Source organism: Anabrus simplex, chromosome 1 (genome assembly GCF_040414725.1).
Source record: "Anabrus simplex isolate iqAnaSimp1 chromosome 1, ASM4041472v1, whole genome shotgun sequence".
NCBI classification, from domain to species: Eukaryota; Metazoa; Arthropoda; class Insecta; order Orthoptera; family Tettigoniidae; genus Anabrus; species Anabrus simplex.
The window spans coordinates 221,022,703-221,049,927 of record NC_090265.1 but is presented as its reverse complement, the minus strand read 5'-3'; the positions used below and the strand labels follow the sequence as shown (position 1 = coordinate 221,049,927).

At 40.2% G+C, this 27,225-nt stretch overlaps 1 protein-coding gene across 2 annotated transcripts in view; it reads left to right on the top strand.

The window, feature by feature from the left end:
• LOC136885896 (microtubule-associated protein futsch) overlaps positions 1–27,225 on the top strand; it is a 514,102-nt gene that overhangs the window by 361,273 nt on the left and 125,604 nt on the right. For both annotated transcript variants that reach the window (XM_067158589.2, XM_068230837.1), the window contains 3 exons: positions 9,559–9,738; positions 16,980–17,406; positions 24,612–24,851. In XM_067158589.2, coding sequence (XP_067014690.2) covers positions 9,559–9,738; positions 16,980–17,406; positions 24,612–24,851 — 847 coding nt within the window. The remainder of the gene's footprint in view (positions 1–9,558; positions 9,739–16,979; positions 17,407–24,611; positions 24,852–27,225) is intronic.

The following is a 27,225-nucleotide window of genomic DNA, read 5'->3' as shown; positions in this document are numbered from 1 at the left end:
GCTGAATTTATTATTTATTCACTGTCAACTCACCAACTGATCGGTGCCTTTTCCATATCCTGCTACATCTTGTATGTTTTCAGCAGCACATATTCAGTTGTGTTCACGTATAGTCTTTATATGAATAGTTAAGTTAAAAAAAATACTGTATATGCTGTCTGCGATAATGTCCTCAAAACAGACATTATTGTTAGAAGTGATTTGGATGGAAGCGATAGAATGTAATATGCACGGTACCCCCCTGCCTGCCGTAAGAGGCGACTAAAATGGGACCAGGGCCTCTTAGCTTGGGGGCATGGGTTGGTTTCTGTAGTTGATTCTGGCATTTCTTCCACTTCTGTCAGGCTACTCACCTTCGTCTTTCGTATCTGACGTCCATTGGTCAACTCTTGTTCTTTTATGACCCCGATGGTATTCAGTTTGGGAGGGATAGGGTGTCTTTCATTTTTCACGCCCTTCATGGCCCATCCCTTCCCTTTGCCGATACCTTCATTCCTCCAGTTTTCCTTCTGATTAGTATTGACAGAAACTGGTTGCTCAGTTGTACTTCCTCTTAAAAAAAGAATCACCGCCACCACCACCACGTATGACAGAGGTCATTGCTCACCTTAGGGACTAGTGTCGTATTGAGAGGACGGTGCTTATTAACCGCACTAAATAGATTTAAAATATACATATTTTTACATTAATAATAATAATAATAATAATAATAATAATAATAATAATAATGACGTCTGACTTTCGAGGAGGCCTGGTGAAGGTTTTTCGTGTTGACGCTTTCAAGCGACCTGCGCGTCTGTGAGAATGGGACCCTATCTAGTATCAATGCTAATGTTCAACATGACACACACAGAGAGAGAGAGAGAGAGAGAGAGAGAGAGAGAGAGAGAGAGAGAGAGTGTGTTAGTTCCTGAGCCAGAGATGAACCAACGAAGATTAAAATCCTCGGTCCGGCCGGCCTTGGACCAAAGGCCAGCATTCCGTTCTTGATTCATTACGTAGTAGTTTCTCCTCAGAATTTAAGACATTTTGGAGGTGCTGGCACGATGTACACACTGCGTAATAGCACAACTTAAAGGGTGTTAAAACCCCAGCTCGACCATAGAAGAGTTTTTCCCTTACATACCTGGTACCTGACGTACAGGATAGGGCTACGATCGCTTCCTTCTTCGAACCAGCCCCAGGTGCAGTTCCGAGCCGTCGTGGGAGAGGGATGGGGGAGCGGAGAGGGGAATTTACAAAATGAAGATAGAATGTCTTGTTTATAGCCATTTTATCGTCTAAAATACCAGCGACCGAGCTCGATAGCTGCAGTCGCTTAAGTGCGGCCAGTATCCAGTATTCGGGAGATAGTAGGTTCGAACCCCACTGCCGGCAGCCCTGAAAATGGTTTTCCGTGGTTTCCCATTTTCACACCAGGCAAATGCTGGAGCTGTACCTTAATTAAGGCCACGGCCGCTTCCTTCCCACTCCTAGCCCTTTCCTGTCCCATCGTCGCCGTAAGACCTATCTGTGTCGGTGCGACGTAAAACTACTAGCAAAAAAAAAAAAGTACCTGCGTTCCTTTTTACTTCAATTAATGTCTGTAGTTTTTTAAATTTATTTACTGAAGTAAAAACAGGCCCGTAGAAAGGTTTTGCGAAGAATCAAGGATATTTTACTTAGATTACGCTTAAAGAAGCAAATTCAACAACGTTAGAAAATATGAAGGAATCTCATGATCTCTTGAGTATACAGATTTAATTTGTCAGACGACAACATTCTACCCAGCTGTAGCTGAGGCCATCAAGATCGGCCTGACTCTCCCAGTGACAACATACTGTAGGCCTACCAAAGAACGCATATTCAATGACATTGTGGCGCGTCAAGACTTCTATTCGTTTTACGATGGGATACAGAAGGCTGTGCTCACGGGAACAAATGCAAGAAAATACTGGATTGGCATTGTTGAAAACAAATTTTCTCATTGACCAAGAAGGGTCAAGTTTTAGTTCCAACGTTTGCTTGTTTTCAAATGGACCACAAATTCCGAGGTTTTATTTCATTTTTATTTTTTTATGCTTTGAATTTCTGTTATATTGAATAAAATGGACACACAATCCTACTGTATTAATTTATAATCATTATGCATTGAATTTAAATTCTATAATTTCCATAATTATTTTCCTTCTTTCCACTTTCATAAGTCAAGGATTGCAAGTGCACTCCCTTGCACCTCCCTCGCGGTGCCCATGACCCAAATAGTTACAGTTATGAACAGTCATTAGATCAGACTTCACATATAAGTAAGAATGCCGCTAACACCTTACATGGAACAGCAGCACATTTTTACATGTAGGGAATTGGTACAGTAACATTGTTGCTAGCATCTCTCGTAGTCTCTGTTCGCATCCTGGTCAAAATATGGGAAATAAGCCTTACCGATCTTCATGGCACAGTAGGTTCAGCAGTTGTCGTTCAATTACATGATGGAGGGCTCGATTCTCGTTGAAATTGATGGCATATCGAGCATTAAATATTATTAATAATTTAATATTATTTGCTTTACGTCCCTCTACGTTTGTACGGTTTTCGGAGACGCCGAGGTTCCGGAATTTCGTCCCACAGGAGTTCTTTTACGTGCCAGTAAATCTACCGACACGAGGCTGACGTATTTGATGCTGCTTGTTGTTTTAAGGAGCCTAACATCGAAGGTCATCGGCCCGCTGACGTATTTAAGCACCTTCAAATACCACCGGATTTAGCCAGGATCGAACCTGTCAAGTTGGGATCGGAAAGCCGTAGTAGTAGTAGTTTTTACAATAATCGTTTTAGTATTAAGTTTGAAAATCCCTGTGAATTAACTAAGCGTCTCTGTTTACACCTTTCCGTTTCCTGAAATCCTGTTAACATATTCTTTAAGTCGAGAATGCATTTCTATATTTTCGTTGTTGTTTATTTTCTGAAATATAAATGCCAAGCTAAACATACTCATTCGAATCCTACGTTATTAAATGTTGTTATATACGATATATAGGCTATAATAGTGACCTTAGAACACATTCTCATTGCGAGATTTGCCTATATGAGATGAAATGCAACTAACATAGAGATCTACGTGAATATAGAATCTGGTCAGCTATGTAGTTGGCACCGTAGTACTTAGTGATTAAAAGACTTTCATTCCTTTTGAACAGCATAAACGAAATTAGCGGATAGTTTGAACTTAAGTAAACATTAATCAGCACTCAAAAATTACTAACACTGTTATCACCCTAGACTGAATCACCATTGAGTGGGTTCACATTTCAAGTACCTAGGATGTTGCTAACACAAGAATTATACCTGAATGTAGAAATCAAAACCAGAATCGACATTGCAAGTAATTAAAACATCTTGTGTGCAACCGTGACCTATTCGAAACTCGACGGCGTGTCGTGAAGTGTTTTGCTGCTTTTCTATGGCGAAGATAAGGCATCGTCAATGAACTGAATGCAGGCTCTTTAAATGTGGATGTATCGCAGAATATCCAGGATTCCATGCGTAGACCACATCACCAACGAGGAGATTCAACATCGTGCCAGGGATTCATGCGAAATCTTCACCCTCAAGAAACACAGGAAAGCAGCGTATTTCGGTCACATTTTCCGAAATGGCAAATACAGTGAGATACAACTAATCATGACAAGAAACTTGGACGTGAACGGAGCTGCTCAAATAACCACTCCAAAGGTTATCTGGTTGTAGGGAATCCGCAAAAACCGATGGTGGCGCCAAATGAGGCGTACTAGACGAGATGGTGAAGTAGTTTTTCATTGCTTTCCTCACTAGTCCAGAATATATTATTGCAACACGATTGACTATGAAACACTTATCATTACTCAGCTCACCATTACCTCAGCAGCTTCCATATTGTCAGTCATACATGGATGGGGACTTCAGTAGAAGCTGCTCTCTGGCCAGTGGTTATACTGAAGTACTATATATGAATTGGAAACGTGGGAGGGATGGGGGTGGGGGGCGTGATTACTGCAGTGGTTTAGCTGCCGGCGGCCGAGCCTCGAGTACCGGTGGATCCTAGGATGGAACTTTCAAATGTCGTGAAGTTAGGGTTTTCGATATTAAACCCCCGGTCGAAACCCAAAACGAGCCAGAGTGCCTCCTGGAACCTCAGAAATTTTATATGCATTTGTTGCTTGCGTTGAAATGCACGCAGAATATATTGTCCAGGAGTTGTCTCGACTTCCCTTACTATTTGCTTTTCATAAAATATATTATTTCAGAGTTGTAAGACAAGGAATCTTTTGAGCCGTTTTTCCATTAGTCGGGGTGCATGAAGATACACAGTGAACTCCTCATACCGTGTTAATAGCGAGGTTTGGTGCGCTATGTCGTCTCGCTTGATAAACAAGTGCGTGTTAAAGCCAGAGAGACTGTACCTCTTCCTCTGCAGATGTTTTATGCTTTTTATAGTAGCATTCCTTATGTGACGAGCTGGCCTCCTTGTCGCGCCTGATTCATCTGGCTTTTTGTCGTCTCAGCTGAAACAGGCGCCGCGACTCTTTTCTTTTTAAAGCATTCTGTGTTACTATCTTGAGCTTAACGCATCATGGAAAGAATGTTATACTTTAATGATGAAATAAAAGAAATCTTGTCTGTCGCCATGAGAGAACTTTAAGGTAAGTGTTTACTCCCATGCATCATTTACAGTATATCGAAAGATGTTCCCTGAAAAACTGCATAGTCCACTTTCCTCAGCTACTCTAGAATAATCGTGTGCATGGTATTGGTGAAGTGATCTCGGAAAACTCGTGATACCGTGTTAATTTTTTCAGATCTCTCTTCATGATTTAACAACTGCTGTCCTCGGTGGGGCGTTTGATAATAACTAGTCTCCCAAAAGTTACATTTCAATAAGAATTGTAACTTTAAAATACTTTAAACTTACTATGCTTGTATTGTTGGTCCCGACCGTAAGATAAGATAACTTTCCTCTCTTATATTTACTTATTCAAAATATCATCACGCTTGGGCGAGAATGCGCTAGTGGACCGAGTACAGTCGTCTCATAAATCTCGCATCACCTTACCTTCATGACAAGATTCATTTTCGAGAAGAATTTGTGAGGGCTACAAATGCAATGAGGCGAATTCATATGAGCAATGCAGTGAATATAAATCCATTGAACGTTAGAACGAAAGGAACCACTGTGTCACCAAGGACTGACTAACTGAGCAGTTGTAGATTTAGCGCGCTACTTTACTTGGTGTCAGAACATCGGACGTTAATATGCAGTAGTTCTTGGCGTGCGGAATTAACTTCCTGCTGAGACTGAACACACAGCTTTAGGCACGGAAAACTTGGACTATTAGAATTCAGTATACTTGTTTAAATAAATTTAGTTGGTTAACTGCGGCATTTAATGAAAATACTACTAGGAAAATCTAGCATAGCCTGAGATTTCCTCTCCTCATATGCGCCTGGCTCTTCATTTTTCATCTTTTCTCTCCGGCTCCCAATATAAACTCTGCCTCTCTTCCAACCCTAACGGAATTAGTTTTGCGAAGCCTGAAGAGTCTTTATTTCCACACCATTCGGGTTCTTTCATTATTCGAACGTTTAGATCTCTCCCATTTTCTCTTCTGATTAGAGTTAGGGATGTTTCTCTCTTGTATTTCTCGTTAAAACAATCATCACCACCACCACCAAAGTCAGTACAATGACAAATATAATGTTCAAGGAACAACGTGCAAGAACTTGTTAAATTAAATACTCGCCATCTAGAGGTTGTACATTCATTGTGTATGCTAGAAGCCTTGTAACAAGTCTCGTTGTGTAGGGGTAGCGTCACAGTCTCTTATCCCGACTCGTTCGAGGATTTTGATCCTGAACTAAGGGGTTCATAAGCCACGTGATACCGACTGAGGAGATGGCTTATGCGCGAAGCAGCGGACCCTGTCTAGAAAAAGCAACCAATACGGTGAGCGAGTCCTCACGCTCACCTGTGATATTCCAGTATCTGTAGTAGTTTTTGCAGGCCAAAACTGACCGTGTGTGCCGTGGGTGGGTAGTTGGTTAGCCCTATTTAAATTTTAAATAGTATGGCCTCAGCTTCCGAGTTACAAACCTTCTGAAGTAGTGACATCTAGGGGATCTGTCTACAATTTCGACTATTTGATGTTATCTAGCCACGGCAGTAAAATTCGAATGGCCTTAGTATACTATAAACCGGCAAAGTCATCTCCCTACAGGCCATAAGGGCTCTTGGAAGGGTGGAAGGTAAAGGCTTCCACTATCCGTAATCTCGATATTTGGTAGAATGGAGTGGTTAGCTCTACGTCCGGCCGCCTTTGCCTCTACGAATTAACTTATTGCTCATATTTTGGTCTAGGCTGAGTGAACCTCAGGGCCATGTGCGCCTCCGAAAATGGAAATCTCGTTTCCTAAAGTTTTCGACTTCCTGAGTGGAACCAAACCCACGTCCTTCCGGGTGAGCAAAGCACGTCATTGCGGACTTGTTGTATTTCTCGTTAAAACGGTCACTTCCACCACCCCCGAAGGTGGCACAATGGCAACATAACTAATGTTCAAGGGACAACTTTCAAGAACTTGTTATAAAAGTTATAACATACTCACTCTAATAGTGGCTGTCTATTCATTTTTAAGGTAACAGCCCTGGACGTACACTATGACTGAGTTTTAATTCTGTTGGGTTACACTGAGTCCGCCACTACAGATCTTCTACATGGTGGCAACAACAAATGACATTGAGTGCCAAGATTTTACCACCCTTCAAAAATAATTATCTACGTGCAGACATCGAACCCTCGAACGTGGGATCATGAGTCGGCCACACTACTACTGATCCACCGAGGCAGCTGTTAGTCTCTTGAGATTGCTAGAATGTGCCCCAGGCCACAAAATGATGTTGTGTTTTAGTATTTTCGTGGATTGTGAGTTGTTGTGGGTGTTCTAATCTGCCATGAAGAATGTTTTGCTACGTTTTGCTGTCTGCGTGGAGGGATTAAACCACGAATCGCAGTAGTCCGTTTATTAGATCTGGTGCTATTGTATTGCCCGTGTTGCTGCAAGATGACCTAATATTTGAAATGATATGCCACATACTAATATAGGCTAACATGGCTGTTTATCTTTCCATCAAAGATGCGTGTCTGGGGTGCGAGGGTAGCTGACAAAAGTGGCAGGAGACGGAAGAGAATCGTATTGGGAGATAAACTCCTATTCTTTTGGAGACCTGCGTGCAGTGGGAAAGTTACTCGGATCTTGTATCCTACAGATCGCTTTTGGGTGGCATTGTAGAAGTCCTCCAATAATAATTTAGGCACTAGTTGAAGAGTAACAATAGTAAGAATGTGGGGTAGCCTTTCTTGCACGTATTTAGTTTATTTACGAATGACAGGTAAATCCTCCTTAAATTATTATTATTCTGCATACGTTTTAAAAATACTGTATACTAATAACTGCCGAATTTATTCTAAGAGGCGGAGTGCCTGGTAGTTCGAGCATAAATCCTGAAAGTTGACGACAAATAATTATAATTATAAGGGGTCAAAGTCCGCGCTTTGATTTTTCTTCTTGACAGAGTACTTTCACCAGAATTAAATAATCATAGTTTCAAGTACACTGGAAATGTGCTCCTGGTCTGTGATAACCGCACGCATATTCTCATGGGAATTTGGGTCGCTCATAGTTTATTTATTCCACTGTACAACGGGAGCTGTGCAGTAAAACAAGGTTATGTGACTAATTATTACTAAGCGGAGCTCATTACCGCTTGTGCAATACTGTAGGCCTACATGAGATCTGTGGCGCCGTTGCCTGAATCCGGGTCAACACGGGTGTTAGAGGCCGTTCGGTTGTCAAATTGTCAAATTATTATTCATAGCCACTAAACATACGCATGCTGTAAAATTACTCTCGCAAATGCTACATAGATATCTGTATGCCGGAGGTAAATGAGAGTCCATTTTTTTGTTATTTACGAAATTGAGGTCTTGACATAAGTTTACAGTTTTTTCTGCACTCTTGCGGGGAGCAAAGAACTATCTCTTACGCACAATTATAGCTGGTTTGAGGTAAAATGCACCAGATTTAGTATACTTCCAAAAGTGAAATAATTTATCAAAATTTCAGAAGTGGGTGTTAAATGATCGAAAAATTATTTGTGTTATAATGTTAAAGAAGTTTTTCACGGGCAAGTGAAACAGGCACTGAAAAAACTTTTTTCTCTCTCCTGTAAAATTGCATATTTGTGCCATAGAGCCCTTTATCTCCAGGGCACATATAGTTTTCGGAGGTTTTACATTTCATCTAACGAAAACCGTGATGGTGTATCTAACATGCTCACAGTATCGACTCATATGCACATCAATACGGACACTAGGCCCTACACATTCACAGGTTATCAGACTGATGTGGCTGAAGTAAAGAGGGCTGTTGAGTACGACGTCCCAAGTTCTTTAATAATTAAGTAATATCATACGACCATCGATTTGTGACACGTGCATCTTAACTGTATTTTTCAAAATATTCTGATGGAATTGTTGGGATTCCAACCAGCCTTAGGGATGAGGACTCAACGATGTTATCGGATAACCGAGGATCACACTGCTTTGCATTTTGGTTCACCGTAACTTTTTCGCGCACGCAGCAAAACCTCATTTCTCACTCGCGCAGCCCTCTTGTTTTCTAGCCGTCGAGTATGATGTCTGCATTACAGTACCTTCTCATCTGTCTCTGCCTGTTTGAGGTAGGCCTATATCGCAGAGCACGTGTCATTTCGGGATAGCAGGATTCTCATTCTAGGAATCTTTGTTCCTGGACACATTTATTCCAGTATGGATGCATAATTACTCATCTTCCTATCAAATCGTTGTCCATGAAATTCAGGCGTTTTTACATTTTTTTAATATTCCAATGTAGTTTGCCTCATAGTAGCAGCTGTCCTATATGAACTCATTGTCAGGGGCAACCTCTCCTTTCAATCGGAAACAGATTACCTCTCCACACGAGTACCGTACCTGGCGATAGCGTACTGTTTATCTAATCTAAGTTAACCACCTTAACCTCAATGCTGTTAAATGCCAGGTTGGAGGAATGATGTCCTATCTACTGTAGTACTGAATACAGAGATGTAGGCCTACCAACTGGTGAACTCCGTTGCACGCCTCCGATAATGTAAAACTAATTACTAATTGACCGGAGGAAACGGAGTAACTTCGATCTAGCCTTTGCACTATCCAGCACACATTTCACATGCAGTCTCCGAAGTTTCGTGTACACATGTGAAAACGTCGCTGTTTAACTTGGGTGCCTATTGAAGCTATTTGTAACTCGGTAACCTACTCTGCCCAGGTAAATGTCAGGGATGAAATCCGCAAATCATTTGTTGCAGGAGGGTTTTGTGTAATTATTGGTGAGAAATGTGACGTGGAGCGTCAATGTAAATAGCCTGAAGCAATAAGACCCAGTGTTCAACATAATAGCTTAGGATTTTGTTATATATTTTTCTGTGCCTCTTAAAAATCTCTTCTAATACCTTAAAACCGTCTGTTGCAGTTTCCCCAGCAAAATGGAGGCGTGGCTAGCAATGAGGAGTACTCGGTGGCAACCTTCCTCGCTCGCATCGGTATGGCGCTGGAGGGTCAAGGCGCCGGCATGGTGAAGCACATTAACAACAAAGAGAGTGATGTGGATGAGCCCAAAGAGGAGGATGATGACGAACCAAAAGATGTGGAAGTACGTAGTTTTTAAAAAAATAATTGGCCAATTATTTGAAACCACAGATAATTTTTAAATCAAGTGAAACTTTAATGCTGTCGGTGCTACTTAACTGTGTAGAAGGATGGACACTTATACTGCTAATAATAAGAGTTGGTGTCTGACATTTCTTAGAGGGAGGTCCGTTTACTGCCTGCCGAGGCGGGATAAAGGGAGTGGCTGTGTGGTTGCGATGGAAACGAGGGTGGGGCGACTGCGGTTGCCATGGAGATAAAACTTCAGGGCAGCTCGTCTTGCTGGGAGTTGCCAAACCTGTCACTGTCACTGATAAGAACCTGATTGTTTGTATAAGAGTGATCGCAAATGGGACGACACCGCCTGGCCAGGTAGCCTAGAACAGATCACAGCGGTCAGAATGAAGGAGGGAACAAGTGAGCTGGAAGCGAGGGGTAAGAGCATGTAGAAAGGAATGCTGGAATGTGGCAACATCGTGAAATGGCACGTGCAGTGCTCCTCCCTCCAACCTTACCTGTCAGACGCCAACTTTAGTTAAGTCTAGTATAGAGACAATGAAACGGACTGCAGGCTTTTGAAATGTGGATGTATCGCAGAATGTTAAAGTTCCGATGTGTAGACCATGTTACCATCTAGGAGGTAATTCGCCGTGCCAGGAAATTATGCGAAGTCTTTACTCTCACAAAATCCAGAAATAAACCAGCTATTTCGGTCACATCTTCCGAAATGACTAATGCAGCCTGGTACAACTGGTCATAGAAGGGAAACGTGGACGAAGGCGGTGGTTCGACCTACACAATAAGGCAAACATAAAATTAGAAAATTTAGTCCACGATGGTGTAGTAGTAGTAGTATGTTCACCTTATCCCAGTTATGTATTTCTTGGGTTGCTGGAGCCACCCATCTCAAATTTGTGATGTAGGATTAAGACTAGATGCCCTTTCTGACACCACATGAGTTTTAAGGTGAAAATTCCATCTCAGGATCCACAGAGATTTGGAATTTCTACTCCAAACATTTACATTTACCAGCCTATTTAGAAGCCGTTAGTCTATAATAGGGTTTTCTCCCGTTGGAGGTGGACAAGATGACCTGAAAAAGCACGCTGATTTACACGACTTGACACACTTTACGTTATTTGACAGTGGGGTTGGTGGGGATTATTTTGTTAAGAGGAAATACAAGTGGGCAACCACGATCTCTTAACATTAATGAGGAGGAAAATGTAAGAGGCCCGACTCTTCGAAAAGCGAGAGTATCGGCAAAGGGCGTGAAAATGAAAGACTCCCCACGCCTCAATCAATCAATATATCAATCAATCAATCAATCAATACTGATCTGCATTTAGGGCAGTCGCCCAGGTGGCAGATTCCCTATTTGATGTTTTCCTAGCCTTTTCCTAAATAATTTCAAAGAAATTGGAAATTTATTGAACATCTCTCTTGGTAAGTTATTCCAATCCCTAACTCCCCTTCCTAGAAATGAACATTTGCCCCAGTTTGTCCTCTTGAATTCCAACTTTATCTTCATATTGTGATCTTTCCTACTTTTATAAACGCCATTCAAACTTATTCGTCTACTAATGTCATTCCACGCCATCTCTCCGCTGACAGCCCGGAACATACCACTTAGTCGAGCAGCTCTTCTTTTTTCTCTCAGTTCTTCCCAACCCAAACATTGCAACATTTTTGTAACGCTACTCTTTTGTCGGAAATCGCCCAGAACAAATCGAGCTGCTTTTCTTTGGATTTTTTCCAGTTCTTGAATCAGGTAATCCTGGTGAGGGTCTCATACACTGGAACTATACTCTAGTTGGGGTCTTACCAGAGACTTATATGCCACAGGTAGTGTTCGGAACTGACGGGACTCGCTCAGGTAGTGTAATTGGCAAATAGCTAATTCGCGAAAGGATTCGGAACTGGCGGGAATCGGAACTCATGGGAGGACACGATGGGCTTAGTGGGTCTACCTGTAGGACACCATTGGTGTGTATTATTGTCTTGCAAAACTAACGCCACCGCGGTTGGAAGAGAGCAAGGATTGACCAAGGGAGGACGAATAGGAAAAGTGAGCAACCTAGCAGAAGTGGAAGGAATGCCAGACTCAACTAGAGGGCCCGTGTCTGCCAACCTACGCTCCCAAGTATTCTACCGCCCCCATCCACAGTTGGTTATTTGATATTCACTTTCGTCCAAAGGTTGGTTTTAGCAGAGAATTGCTACGTAGCCTATATACCAACCAAGTCCTCAAACGTACATGTTCATTTTTTTCATTGGTTGGGAGCGCCGTCGAAATGAAGATTTCCTTTTTGTTACTCTTACAGCCGTGTGCGCAGGTTTTATCGTAAACATCTTCTCTTCCTTTCGTAGAATACAGTGTAATAATGGCGTATGGCCTCCACAGAGGCTTGACACAGGTCTTTCGAATGTTGAAGACATTATGAACCGAAGACGTCTCCAAAAACCGCAAAAGTAGTTAATGCGATGTAAAACCAAGAACATCATTATATCGGACTCGCAATTAATGATGAGTTGATAGAATGCAGTGTTCACTGACACAATGCGTAAAATACGTACCGTACCGTACTCTGAAATTTACGGTGGCAAAAAATATCAGGACGGATTTTAATTAATTTTACCGATTTAAGCGTACAATTCGTCCTGATATATATCAATAGAGGACTATTTGGTGGTTCGCTGGACAGTGGATGTCTCGCTGTAGGATCGCATCGCAATAACACTCTCGGGCAGCAGTTTGCTGTCACTCCCATTGAAGACAAAATGCGAGAAGGATGACTATCGGTACAACGGTTTAGCCACATTGTGTAGGTAACACCTGAAACAGTCACCAGTACATCCTGTCACCTTGACATCGACAGACAATGAGTACATGGTGGACCCAAGCATCAAAACATTAATGGCAAGACACTTATCAGTGAGGTCCGGCTCCATGGCTAAATGGTCAGTGTGCTGGCCTTTGGTCACAGGGATCCCGAGTTCGATTTTCGGGAATTTTAACCATAATTTCGCTGGCACGGGGATGGGTGTATGTATCGTCTTCATCATTTCATCCTCATCACGATGCGCAGGTCGCCTACGGGAGTCAAATCAAAAGACCTCCATCTGGCGAGCCGAACTTGTCCTCGGATACTCCCGACGCTAAAAGCCATACACCATTTCATTTCATTTCACTATCAGTGAGGACATCATTGTCTCTGTAGAATTCATGCAATTGATGCAGAGGAGCAAGCATAGATTTTAGTACTGGATTCTGCCCCAGTAGGACAACATTAAGATTTAGATGATTTATTATTATTATTATTATTATTATTATTATTATTATTATTATTATTATTATTATTATTATTAGATATGTAAACATCAAAAAGTATTGAAAGTATTGAAATTTTCCTGTATGAATGACAAAAGATTTTCCTTCCCCTTTTTCCTAGAATTTTCACTTTCTTACTATTCTTAGACTCATATTACCTTGTACCGTATATGCTCATTTCACCTGTAAAAATTACAGGGTTTTTGAATCTTTAAGTAAATGGTGGAGGAGGAGGAGGAAGTCACATTTGCCATACACTCTGTTTGCTCATGCAAAATACTGTATTTAGTCTCTCAGAAATAGAATGAGAACGTGGTATTGCATCTTCCTCACATTTAGTATTTTACTGGACCTTATTTGATTTACTGTCAAAAATTATGAAAGTTTATGGATAGTTTTCAATATATGCAGGAAGGAGGGAGGAGTTGAAGTTACATTTCAACTTTGTAACACTGATTGGTGTGAAATTTTAAGGCATGTGGCTGCTATGTGGGTGTGTCTCACACCAGCTATTGATAGGTTGTTGGAGAACTGGGAGCCAATAACAACCTATTTACAAGGCATAAATAAAGCACCAAAAGTTTTGCAAAGATATTTCAATGATGAGGACCTAAGTAAATTGCTAATGCTTGAAGCATATTTTGTATTTTTCTCTTACATTGGTAATAATGTAATGGAAACATGAAATTTCAGATTTAACTATTGAGGAATAATAATAATAATAATAATAATAATAATAATAATAATAATAATAATAATAATAATAATAATAATTTCGTGTGGCTATTTCTAGCCGAGTGCAGCCCTTGTAAGGCAGACCCTTCGATGAGGGTGGGCGGTATCTGCCATGTGTAGGTAACTGCGTGTTATTGTGGTGGAGGATAGTGTTATGTGTGGTGCGTGAATTGCAGGGATGTTGGGGACAGCACACACACCCAGTGAAGGTTAAAATCCCCAACCCGGCCGGGAGTCGAACCCGGGACCCTCTGAACCGAAGGCCAATATGCTGACCATTCAGGCAACGAGTTGGACATTGAGGAATCATTTAATGGAATTGAAATACTGATGTGTAAAATTTTGCAAAGATTTTTCTTTGTTTCTTTTTAAAGCAGTAGGTCTAGGTACCTACACACAAAATCTTGAGTAAGTTAGATTCTAACATTTAGAAATATGTTCAAAATAATTTTGTTGAGTTCTATGAATCCCTTCATTCTTATGCTGCAAAACATTTTTGATAATGCTACACTCCATTCCTTCCTCCCATTATCATTCTTCTTTTCTTATTATTCTTTTTCTACTGCTTTTCCCGCATCTGTGGGGTTACGGGTGCGAACTGTCTCTCACATGTGGATTTGGCCCTGTTTTAGACGGGATGCCCTTCCTGACGCCAACCCTATATGGAGGGATGTAATCACTTTTATGTGCTACTGTGGTGGTTGGTAGTGTAGTGTGTTGTCTGAATATGAAGAGGAAAGTGTTGGGACAAACACCAACACCCAGCCCCCGGGCCAGAAGAATTAATCAGAGGCGATTAATATCCCTGACTCGGCCGGGAATTGAAACCGGGACTCTCTGAACCGAAGGCCTCAACGCTGGCCATTCAACCAATGAGTCTCTTCCATTATCATTGAACATTTTTATTATTTTTAAAGATTTTCAGAACAATCTTGTCTATCTCCAGCTGGATTTGACTTACTTGACTTAATTTCTGTTGTTCCTTGTGGAACATAGGACATCAACAAAGCATCTCCATCTGATCCTGTTGCCAGCCAACCTCTTCATCTCTCTCCAGGTCTTGCCTTCTTCCATTGCCTCCATGTGTACAGATCTTTGCCACGTTTGTTTGGGCCTTCCTCTCCTCCTTTTACCCTGCGGGTTCCAATCCAGTGCCTCTCTCGCAATGGCTTCATTCTCTTTCCTCAGTGTATGCCCTATCTATTTCCATTTCCGCCGCTTTATCTGTATGGCCATCTCAGTTCCACCTGACCAGCTGGACTTAAATGAAGATAATCTTTATCATAAAATTTGTTCCTTGAAAGACACGTTGAGTGCACACATTTCAATCTGTGGTAATACTATGGAAAAATGGGTATCCGTGATGACTGTTGTTAAAACTTAGTAGATTAATGCAGGTTTTGGCTTCCAATGCTCACACAGAACAGTTTTTTTCTTCGATGAATATTAAATGGTTTGATGATAAAAACAGTTGCAATGTAGATCTAATGAAAGCTGAGTCAATGTTAATTTTGTGTACACATGCCAGGAATTTGTAGAATATGTAAAGACTAATCCTAAGCTTCAAGCTGCTGTCAAAAATGTGAATAAATATAATTTTATATAAGAATATCTGTAGTATATAATCTGATGGTAGTTTGTTAGTTTGAAGTAATAAACCTAATTTAACAGTTAAAAAAATTATTATATTAGTCATAATGTTGCATCAATGTCCCATCAATGTCTCCCTGATTTTGAGACAAAAAAGTTGGCAACTCTACTCCTACTGTAGGCCAGTCCAGTAGGTAAATCTCGGTCTCTGCATACCTCTGGATAGTAGCCACACTACAACAGGGCAACTGGTAGTAATGGGGCTAATTTCTGTTTAGAAATTTTCATTATGACATTAGGTTCATGCTGCAATGAACAGTCCCCTCTGGTCCCATATCATGGAATGAAAAACACCCCTATACTGTCATGCCACTACCACCAAATTTCCAGGTGAGCAGTATACACTGTACAAATAAAAGTATTTATAAAATCCTCCTTATCAATACAAATCAAATCATCTGTTAGATGGAACAAAGTCTTATACACGTTTCAGCCTATTCTCAAGGCCATCTTCAGTAGCAGAACAATTATTACATAGCACAAAAACAAATTAAAAATCTTGATGAAGTGAAATGACAATGATCATGATTGATGAATGAAACATATTGAGGTACAAAGTCCTCTCGTCTGATAGGTCGTTCTTGATTGCCAAAATAAAAACTTGCTGACTGTTAAAATGAAACACTGTGCTGGGCAGTGAGTGAGACCGTCAATAACGTGGATTAAAAAGTGTGTAACATCTGTAATGAAAAAAAGAACTCTGAGTGGATGAAAAACAAGTCAAAATATTGTGCGAAAGGAAAACTCAATCGACTTGCTTGTAATAAAAGTTGTCTCGAGTGGAACGACCTTGTCAGTCTCAAGTCACATTGACAACTAAGCTTGTGTGTGGCTTACCGTGTGTCTGTACTGATGCAGTTGGGTGGGGAAGAGGAGAGGGAGGGGCAAAGTGGGAGGGATATGGTGAGTCACGGGAGGGGGATGTTGAGGGAAGGGCGGGTCTTGTTCTAGAATGTCGGTAGTGAAACTCGTTTTTCTTAATAAATTGTTCACAGATGAGCGGGACAAAGGTTTCCAATAATACATTTTTCGTGTCGTTGATTTCATTTAGGTTGTGCACGGGATTATTATATTGGCCAATATCTATATAAATATTCTCCAGTGTATTGAGTAAGGGACCTTTCTGCTCATAGTGTAAGATCTTTAAATCTTGGCAATTGTTGAGTATTTATGATTTCTCCCTACAATGTTCGCTCATGGCCGAGTAGCAGTTGTACTTCAGGGCATTAAGGTGTTCGGAGCATCTTATATTGAAGCTATGGCCTGTTTGTCCTACGTACGTTGAAAAACACGATTGGCATTTTAATTTGTATATCCCAGAGTTTGTAAATTTTTTGTTGCCATGAGCTACTGCTCCTAAGGCCTCAATTGATTCCTTACCACTCCAAGTCCTTTCTTCTCCTGTAGTCATAAGACATAAAGCAAATTGAGAAAAGAAATCTCTGATGCAAGTTTATTATTATTGATTGATTGATTGATTGATTGATTGATTGATTGATTGATTGATTGATTGATTGATTTTGTTGCAGCCTTGTGAAACCAAAGAGGAAGAGGAGGATGGGGAGGATGGTGTGGGGACCCCAGAAAGTGGTCTTGAGGAAAAGATGACAAGCAGTGGGACCCAGACAATGGACAACAAACCTGGACTCTCTTCTCTCTACCATGGCACTTGGCCTGTGGAACGCACTCTATGGCACAGTGGGCCAAGCAGTCTGGGTAGCAGAAGTCTCAACCAACAGGATGTTGCCAGCGTGATGAGCTTTGCATCCAGTGTGGGGCCCACTGGTGCTGACATGGCTACACGCCGCACGTACAGTCAACAGCAACTTGGTGCCAAGGTAGAGATGGTATACAATCTTCTCTCAATGTTGGGCACTCATGACCGTGACAGCATGAGTAAGACTCTGCTGGCCATGAGCAGCTCCCCAGACAGCTGCATTGCTATGAGGCAGTCAGGTGAGTCACATACTGGCATTTTGTCTCTCGAGAATTGAATTGAATATTGTATTCACTGATAAATTTTGTAACACTAAGGCTCATTCGTGTATAATCTATATTAAAGTAAAATCTATATTAACTTGTGTTAAGAGTTTGATAAAGGTTTGGACATAAGTTATACTTCTGGAATTTAAGTATTGTTACATTTGTTTTCTTGAAGAACTAGAATCGTAAATGCTCAATTTTATGGCTGGATGCTGGCCATGAAAGCCTAAGCTGTTATGAGAGTTAGTATTATTCATAAACTGTAAGTAGTTCATGAATTTTCCGGGCTGAGTGGCTCAGACGGATGAGGCGCTGGCCTTCTGACCCCTACTTGGCAGTTTTGATCCTGGCTCAGTCCGGTGGTATTTGAAGGTGCTCAAGTATGAGAGCCTCATGTTGGCAGACTTATTGGCATGTAAAAGAACTCCTGCGGGACAAAATTCCAGCACCTCGGCGTCTCCGAAAACTGTAAAAGTAGTTAGTGGTACGTAAAATAAATAACATTATTATTAGTTCATGACTTTAAAGATATGTGGTGCCATACAAAATTAAGCTGTATTCATTTTAGTGGTGTGCTAGACAACTCCAGGAAAAATGCAGAGAGCAACAGCAGCCTCTGTATTTAGTTTTCTATTATCTGGAAAAAGCCTTTGATTCAGTTCCAAGATCAGCTATGTGGAAAGTATTGAGACTTTTTGGATGTCCTGAATGTTGTATTGAATTGGTTCAAGCTCTTCATGATGGCATGTCTGGACAGGTTCTTCATGGTAACTCGGTATCAGATTTGTTCCCAATCACACATGGATTGAAACAAGGCTGTGTGCATGTTCCTATACTCCTTGCACTGTACATGGCTGCCATGCTGCATGAATCATCTGCGAACAACTTAGGCATGGATATTAAATTTCATTTTGATGGAGGCCTTTTCAATCTGGCAAGACTTCGCTCACAAAGACATAATCTGTTTACCCGGGTGACAGAACTGCAGTTGACTCCACATCTCCTGCTCTAACACCTGCAGAACTACAAGTCAGTCAGTCAGCTGCTTTACAACTGCATGTGATCGCTTTGGTCTTGCCATTAATGCAAAAAAAAAACAAAAAAAAACAAAACGAAGGTACATGCACAACCTGCCCCAGGATTAACTCTTCCTGAGTTCAGTATCTCCATCTTAGACACAACACTGGAACAGGTTGATCTCTTTTCATATCTTGGAAGGATCTTATCTAAACTGTGTACTTGCGAACAACAAGTTGATAAAAGAATTGGGGCTGCTCATGCAGCATTTGGGCGGTTAATGCACAGAGTATTCATGAATAACGAACTAAAACTGCATACCAAACTCATGATGTACAAATCTGTTGCCATTTCCATGCTGCTGTATGTCTGTGAAACTTGGACACACTATCGCTGTGATATAAAAAACTTGAGCACTTCCACCAACAGAAAATGAGATTCATCTTGAATATTAAGTGGGAGGACTATGTGACCAACACGGCAGTTCTCAACAAAGCTCAGCTAAATAGCATTGAGGCAACAATCATCACTCATCACCTGAGATGGTTAGGCCATGTTCACCGCATGGGTGATAGCAGGCTTCCCTGCCAAATTCTTTATGGTGAACTTTGCTCTGGCAGTAGACATCATGGAGCGCCTCTTAAGCGTTTTAAGGACCAGCTGAAACACATCGTGAAGACAACTGGTATAGATATACAGACATGCGAAAAATGTGCTCTGGACCGTTCACTGAGCCGGAACACTACATCCACCGCTATCAACTTGTTTGAAAGAGAACGGCACAGACATCAAGAGGCCAAGCAACAAGCAAGAAAACTCCATCAATTACAACTCCGCCCTCCTCCAATCATTCAGTGTGATTTGTGTGGGCGTATGTTTGATGCCAGGATTGGTCTGTTCAGTCATCTCAAACACATCCATAAACTGAGTTGAGCTGGTCAATGTATGCAGGAAGAACTTACATATACTCGGATCGAGTTACAGCCGACGACGATGGTGAATGGAAATTTGAAGGGTAGTTGTCATGATTAGTTCAGTGGCTTAGCTACTAGCTTCACACGTGTAAGGCTGAGGTTTGAATCCTGGTCAGTCAGGGTTGAGAGTTTTATAAGTGGCATCAGGAAGGGCATCTGGCCTTAAACGCCCAGCCAAAACCAAAAAATTATCCAGAGTGGCTCCAGTGACCCCAAAAATAACTCGGATAAGCTGAAAAAAAACTTTTTGTCATACTGACTGTAAGTTTACAAAGGAAAATGAAGATTTTGGTTTCTTTATGTTTAGAATTTTGTGTGTGGAAACAGCTTAGAAATCTTCCAATGTCAGTAAAGTTTTAAACATTGTGGTTGTATTCAATAAGAAGGTGTGTTCTTGTTTAACAAGGACAATGAAGGAATACAAAAGAACCAGGAGAAACTGCACATCTATACTCACTACCATCATTACAGTTGAGCTTCCTCATCATCACACTCTGTTCTTCCAGATGTAGGTTTCTTGGTTTCTGATGAACTCATTCGTGCTTTCCAGTTCATGCATAATACTAACTCTCATAAAAGCTTAGGCTTTCATGGCCAGCATCTCAATTAATATAGAAGAAAATATTTGTGTTTTTCCTTGCTGTTGCTTCTGTACTCCTTCCAAACTTCTTGTCTTGGATGTTGATTTGACCCATTGTTTGTTCTGTTACATTACATAAAATTTCATTTCAGTCCCAAGGAAATATCTTTTAATAATAATAATAATAATAATAATAATAATAATAATAATAATAATAATAATAATAATAATAATAATAATAATAATAATAATAATAATATTTATTGCTAAAAGGAGAAAGCATCCATGGTGGAATGATGATTGCGAAGCTGCTCTAAAGAAACATTCTGAGGCATGGAATATATGGAACTCCAATGACGAGGATTTTGATGGGTTCAGAACTAAAAGGAAACTGATGGCCAAAGTTTTCAGAAATGCCAGATGAAAATTTGAAAGAGACCAACTAAGGGATAGTGAAGAAAACTTCAAGAACAACACTACAAGAAACTTCTATAATATCTTCAAATCAAAACTTAAAAAATATTCTCCATGCACTGTCTGCTTCAGGAACGATTCCGGTAAATTGATTCTGAACAACAAACAAAATTGTGAACATTTGGCCAAATACTTTAAAGTATTAATGAACTGTGAACCTCCAAAGAAAGAGATGTCTTCCAAGAACCCCAATCCAACCTTTTCAACTTGGCACCACCAGACAGAGGAAATAAAAGAAATTATTAAGAACCTCAAAAACAACAAAACATCTGGTAAAGATTCAATTGTGGAAGAACTTCTAAAATACTCATGGGACAAAGTATTAGAACAGTTAATGAGACTCTTCCATAAGATTTGGGAAACAGAAAAGATACCAGATGAATGGAAAGATGCTATCATTCATCCTTTGCATGAAAAGAGATACAAAACTAATGTTAATAACTATAGAGGTATATCACTCCTTTACTAAGTTTTGAATCACATAGATCAAGAGTTGGGGGAATATCAAGGAAGATTCAGGAAAGGGCGGTCCTGTGCAGAGCAGATATTTAGCACATAGACTTTAATCAAAACTAAAACTTTAGCAGCAGACAAGAAGGTAATTGACATTTGTAGATTTCAAAAAGCCATTTGATTCTGTTGACCGAGCTCGATAGCTGCAGTCACTTAAGTGCGGCCAGTATCCAGTATACGGGAGATAGTAGGTTCGAACCCCACTGTCGGCAGCCCTGAAAATGGTTTTCCGTGGTTTCCCATTTTCACACCAGGCAAATGCTGGGGCTGTACCTTAATTAAGGCCATGGCTGCTTCCTTCCCACTCTTAGTCCTTCCCTGTCCCATTGTCGCCATAAGACCTATCTGTGTCGGTGCGACGTGAAGCAAATAGCAAAAAAAAAAAAAAAAAAAAGGTTCTGTTGACAGGGACACATTAATAAAAGTGCTGAAAGAATTTGGAATTGATGACAGAACAACTAATATAATACAACAGACATTAACAAACACCCGGTCACAAGTAAAATTCCTGACAAGGAGATGACCTCCCTCAGTCCTTTCCAACTGCATCCTTGAGAAGGTGATAAGGGAATGGCAAAAAGAAATGAGTCAGCAAAATATCCCGAATGGAATCAAGATAGGACAAAAAAAGGCTGGACTTAAATTTGAATGTCTTGCATTTGTAGACGACATAGTGTTCTTCACTAGAGATTGTCACTACACAGATAGAGATTTTGCAAGAAACAGCAGAAAAGGTAGGACTGCAAATATCCTTTGAGAAAACTAAGTACATGAATATAAATCCCAAAGAACTAACATGGACAATGAAGACCAAATATGGTGACATAAAGAGAGTCCACAAATTCAGATACTTAGGGGAGATTGTGACTCCTAATAACAACAACAACAACAACAACAACAACAACAACAACAACAAAGCTATCAAAGAAAGAGCAAAGAAAATGGAGACTGCATTCAGACTATGCCAGGAAACTTCTAAGTCCAAATCCTTCTCCTATCAAGCCAAACGCGGACATTATAATACTGTGGTGAAACTAAATGCCTCTATGCATCAGAGACAATTACCAGAAAGGGGAGTACCAAAATAGAAAAGAGAGAACGTAATTTCTGAGGAAAATTCTGGGTCCCAAGAAAGCAACAGGAAATTAGTTTACCTTCTGTTTGAGATCAAATCAAGAGCTGTACGAAAAATGCAAGAACATTTCAACCTTGATAAGAAAAGGGCGACTGACTTTCTATGGGCACCTGAGAAGAATGGACCAGAACGCTTAGCAAATAAGATCCTCATCTTCCAGGAAAGAAGAAAGACTCGAGTACCATGGCTGAAAGAAGTTAATCAGGATCTTAAAAAATGTGGCATTGAGGAGGGAGATATTACAAACAGAACAGTGTTCAGAAGGAAAATTGCGGAGCTGATGGATCTGTTTGTAGAGAAACCCAGGAGAACAAGAAGGGTGTTCTCGGATGAGGAACAATCAAAAACAACCCAGAGAATGAAGGAGTATTGGCGTAAAAAGAAAGAACATCAACAGTCAAGGAAGTGATGTAATCATAACCCATAGGAGGTTGAAATGATACTAAATAAATAAATAAATAAATAAATAAATAAATAAATGAATGAATAAATAAATAAATGAATAAATAAATAAATAAATAATAATAAATATTCCGTTGGTAAAGAGTACATCCTGGTTTGACCAGGACAGTCCTGTTTGCGAACTTTGCCCTGGTATCCTGCCCAATTCTAATTTCGTTCCGGTTGCTGCTATGCATGGTTGCATTTTATTCAAGATGCATTGAGTACATTGAATTGTGAGAAGAAAGCTTTGGAGAAGTGGAATCCTTCAGCTGGGTATATGAAAAAGAAACTAAATGTCCCGAAGTTGAAAGATCAGTAGAACTAGTGTATAAAAGTTGGTCAGTTGCAGTGGAGAATAAACACACAACTTGTCAATGTTTATTGAGTTTGGAGGTTTATTAGCCAGTAAACTAAAAGCTAGAAATGGGGCTACTTGAAGAAAAATGGATCAAAATATTTAAACACTACAGTGAGCAGGATATTCCACTTCATAATTTTCTCAATGTAGTTCAGTTTGTTTATTCTCTGCCAAAACATCAGCTCCTGGAGAACATTTGTTCTCCACTATAACATGTGGTCACCTGATAGAAATACAGTAGAATGGATAGAAACACAGTTTGAGCCTTGCCCTTCTGTGAAGCAAAATTCAACTTGACATGTAAGGAAATTTATGAGAAAAATACGACCAGCCAATGTAAGTGCACTTACGTTCATTCCAATGAGAAATATATCTGATTCTGTAAGGAGAAAGAAGCAACCACTAAAAAACATGAAAGTAGATGGTAATGATTAAGGCAATGAGTCATAAAAATAGACCTTACATGATAATCAAAAGTGTCCATATTTATGTAAAGATAAAAATAATAAAAATAAATAATGGTAACCCTAGTAAAGAGGTACGTGAAGCTCAGTTTACAGCAGTTGTCATCGCCGTCATCATCTGTTTACAGTTCCAGTTTCCTGGATACTGTTGATAAGCCTCTTCCACTCTCTTCTGTCATAAATGTCCTGTTCATGACATCATTCATTGTCTTTTCCCCAGTTGCAGTGTCAGTCTTGACTATATCTGTCCAGCAGGTTCTAGGTCTTCCAGTCTGACATTTTCCTTCTACCTCTCTTTCCAACTCCACTTGGGCTGTTCTCACAGGTTCCATTCTTATCACATGTCCCAACCACCACAGTCTGAATGTACCGACTCTGCCCAGTAGATATGGTTTAATACCAGGTTCCTACATCACCACCTCATTTTCTTAACTTGTCCATCCTGATCTTCTGGCTAGTGGACCTAAGGAACTTCATCCCTGATGTCTGCAGTCTTGATGAGCCTATCTTCGTGAAGGTGCAAGTTTCAATACCATATGTCAAAATCGGTATGATGTAGCTGTTAAATGTTAATTTTGCTCTCTTTGGAGTGTTTATATCCAAAAGAAAGGTCCTAACTTGTTGGCAGAAGAGGGAACTCTTTTGCGCCCTGTTGGTGACCTCTGTTGTGGCTAAGTTGCTTCTGGAGACTATACTGCTGAGTTACTGTAGGTGTAACTGTCAGCACTCTCAGCTGGTGGTCTGTTGGTTTGATGCTTGCTGATCAGCCATCTCTGTTCACTGCTGTCACCACAGTCTTCATTTCACTCATCTTCTGTTTCTCCCCAAATCATGACATTTCCTTAATGCTCTTCATTATATCATCCATAACTATGACAAACAGCAATGGGGACAGTGTACTGTCCTGCAGAACACTACGTTTGGTCATAAACCATGATGTATGCCCTTCTCCAACTCGCATGCAGCTGGTACATTCCTTGTAGAATATCTGGAGACTTTCCTTACAAGTCCTAAAGGCACCTTCTTCTTTTGCAAGCACTACTGCAACACTGTTGTATGCCTTTTCAGTATCCAGGAATACCGTGATCAAGTTCCTGCCTTTCTCCCAATACTTCTCCATCAGCATTCTGGCTCTAAATAAAGATAACAATAAGATTGGTATATATTTTACATAATTTATGGGATTTCCTTCATAATTTGTTGTATTAATATGTTTCAGGTTGCCTACCTCTGTTGGTGCAGTTGCTACATGCACCTGATCAGACACCCGAAACTCGACAACGTGCATCTCAAGCTCTGCACAATATTGTGTATTCTCACCCAGATGACAAGCGTGGCCGGCGAGAAGCTAGAGTATTACGTCTCTTGGAGCAAGTACGAGATTACTGTGATTCTCTGCGTGCTGGCATGGCCGTGGCTGCTCATAACAGTCCTGAAGCTCCTCGTCCTCTAATACATGGTGTGTTAAGTATCTGCTAGGCTACTATCAATCTATCTTCAGTGGTATAGTTTCTAATACTGGTGTCATGTTTTGCTTTGTAATCAGTGTGTATGTATAACATTAATGACATAAGCTTATGTTCTTTTAAGGGAGGGTTATCTCTTGTTAAAACAAAGAGGGATCGGCTTGATTGGAACCATGCTGTAGTTAGCAAAAATAAATTGCATTTTCTATTAAAATGATTACAAAGAATGATGCAGTATGAGGCATGAGAATAGAATGTAGGATATTACATTACACAATGAGCCAAAAAAGATGTTGCTAGGTGATAGTTGTTACCAACAGGGTACATTTTCTAATGCATACACATAATATGGAACAAGTAAAAATTGAGGAATTAAAGTTTTCTTCCTCTACATCTCTCTTAGCGGACTCTTTAGGATTGCTGTTCGCTTATTTCATTGCACCTTATATTATTTATTGCTCATGCTGTCTCCTGTAACATAGGAATATCATAATCTGTTATGTTTGTTTTTATCCATCTGTTTTACTACTTCCTTGTATACTTTATTGTAATGTGTATGCAATTTAACCCAATGGCTGCCAAGATCCAATGTAAGCCGATGCTCTCTGAAACGTAAAACTGCCGTGATCCGATGAGATCCCTTGCTGTAAAGGCCGGTTTTCAAATATTGTCTTCTGCTTCTGCTGCTACTAAGACTACTACTACTACTACTACTACTACTACTACTACTACTACTACTACTAAGTGAAGATGACAATGAACTTAATGTTAACTAACTACAGTAGAGTCTCGCTCAACCGACCTTCGCTTATCCGACACTCCGTGTTATCCGGCACTGGTAGTCTTAATTTGAACTTTAGGTGGATGCAATTCTGGGACACGGGGTGTGGAGGGTGCGACTGTGGGACAAGCACTGGCAGTCATGCGGTAGGATTGTTCAATGTAGTATTGGTTGGGTGCGGATGTTATACAGTAGTTTTCATATCCTCTGTGAGTATGGCGAGTAAACGTAAGAAAGTGATTGTTTCTGTGGAAGACAAGTAGAGTGGGTTAAAGAGACTGGACAAAGGGGAAACTCTCCAAAAAATGGCTTCAGATTATGGTGTTCGACGTGTTACAGTGGGAGACTGGAAACATACGAGGGAATAAATTGAAAAGTGGTGCTCTACGAGAGCAACAAGTGATGCACTGAAAATTAGAAAAAAAAAAAACAATGAAAAATGTGAGTACGAAAGAGTAAGTGAAGCACTCTTTCTTTGGTTCACTAAAAACCAGGAAAAGGGCTTGTCAATATCTGGCCCCATTCTGCAAGAAATGGCGGTGTATAGCCAGAAGGAGTTTACTAAAGGGACCCTAATTTTACTGCTAGTGCTGGGTGGCTTGATCGGTGGAAAAAACGGTACGATATTGGGCAGCTTAATATCTGTGGAGAAAAACTGTCAGCTAAATCCGATGAAGTTGTGAAATTTAAAAGACAATTTCAAGAAATAATTCTTGCTGAAGGATTAACCGGTGATCAGATTTTTAATTGTGTTGAGACTGGGCTGAATTTCAAGATGCTGACATCAAAACTCTTGCAGCCCAAGCCAAGACGTCTGCATCTAGTTACAGGCGTAGTAAGAAAAGAGTACTGTATCTACTGTACAATTGAATTCATAAGTCAATAAATAGAGTCCCGTAAAACATAGTACATAATACAGTGTAGCCTTCCTGTTTGTTTTAGTTCGTTTTCAAAGTTATTCCGTATTATCCTACATTTTCGGTGATCCGACGTACTCCAGGTCCCGGTTAAGTCGGATAATCGAGACTCTACTGTAAATGCAAGTCACAATGACGATGAACCTAACCTCAATTTTAAATTTCAAAAACTAAAATCATTTGGGCATTTTTAAACATTGAGATTTTAAACTTTCAACGTTCTAACAGTGACATTAACTTATATGTGAAATAATTATTCCTATGCCAAATACTAATTCAAATTTGCACAATTAATTACAGAAAGTAGAAATTAATATTTCATTAAAATCGCAGGACATATACATGATGTATCATGAATCATCAAAAAAATTACATCTATGTAGCTTCAAAACTGAGGCCAGTGCAACATTTTAAATAAGACCTTACATTTTGCCTTAATTTAAGTTGGCAGTTTTAGCAGTACTACAGCATTTTACCTTGGCACGGAAAAGGTTAAATAGAGGAAATATCATATATGTAAGTCCATATTCTTTTAACTTACTATGCACCGCTTCCCATGACAGAGCTTACATTCTCAGGAAACTTTTCGACACACACACACACACACACACACACACACACACACACACACACACACACACACACACACACACACACACACACACACAC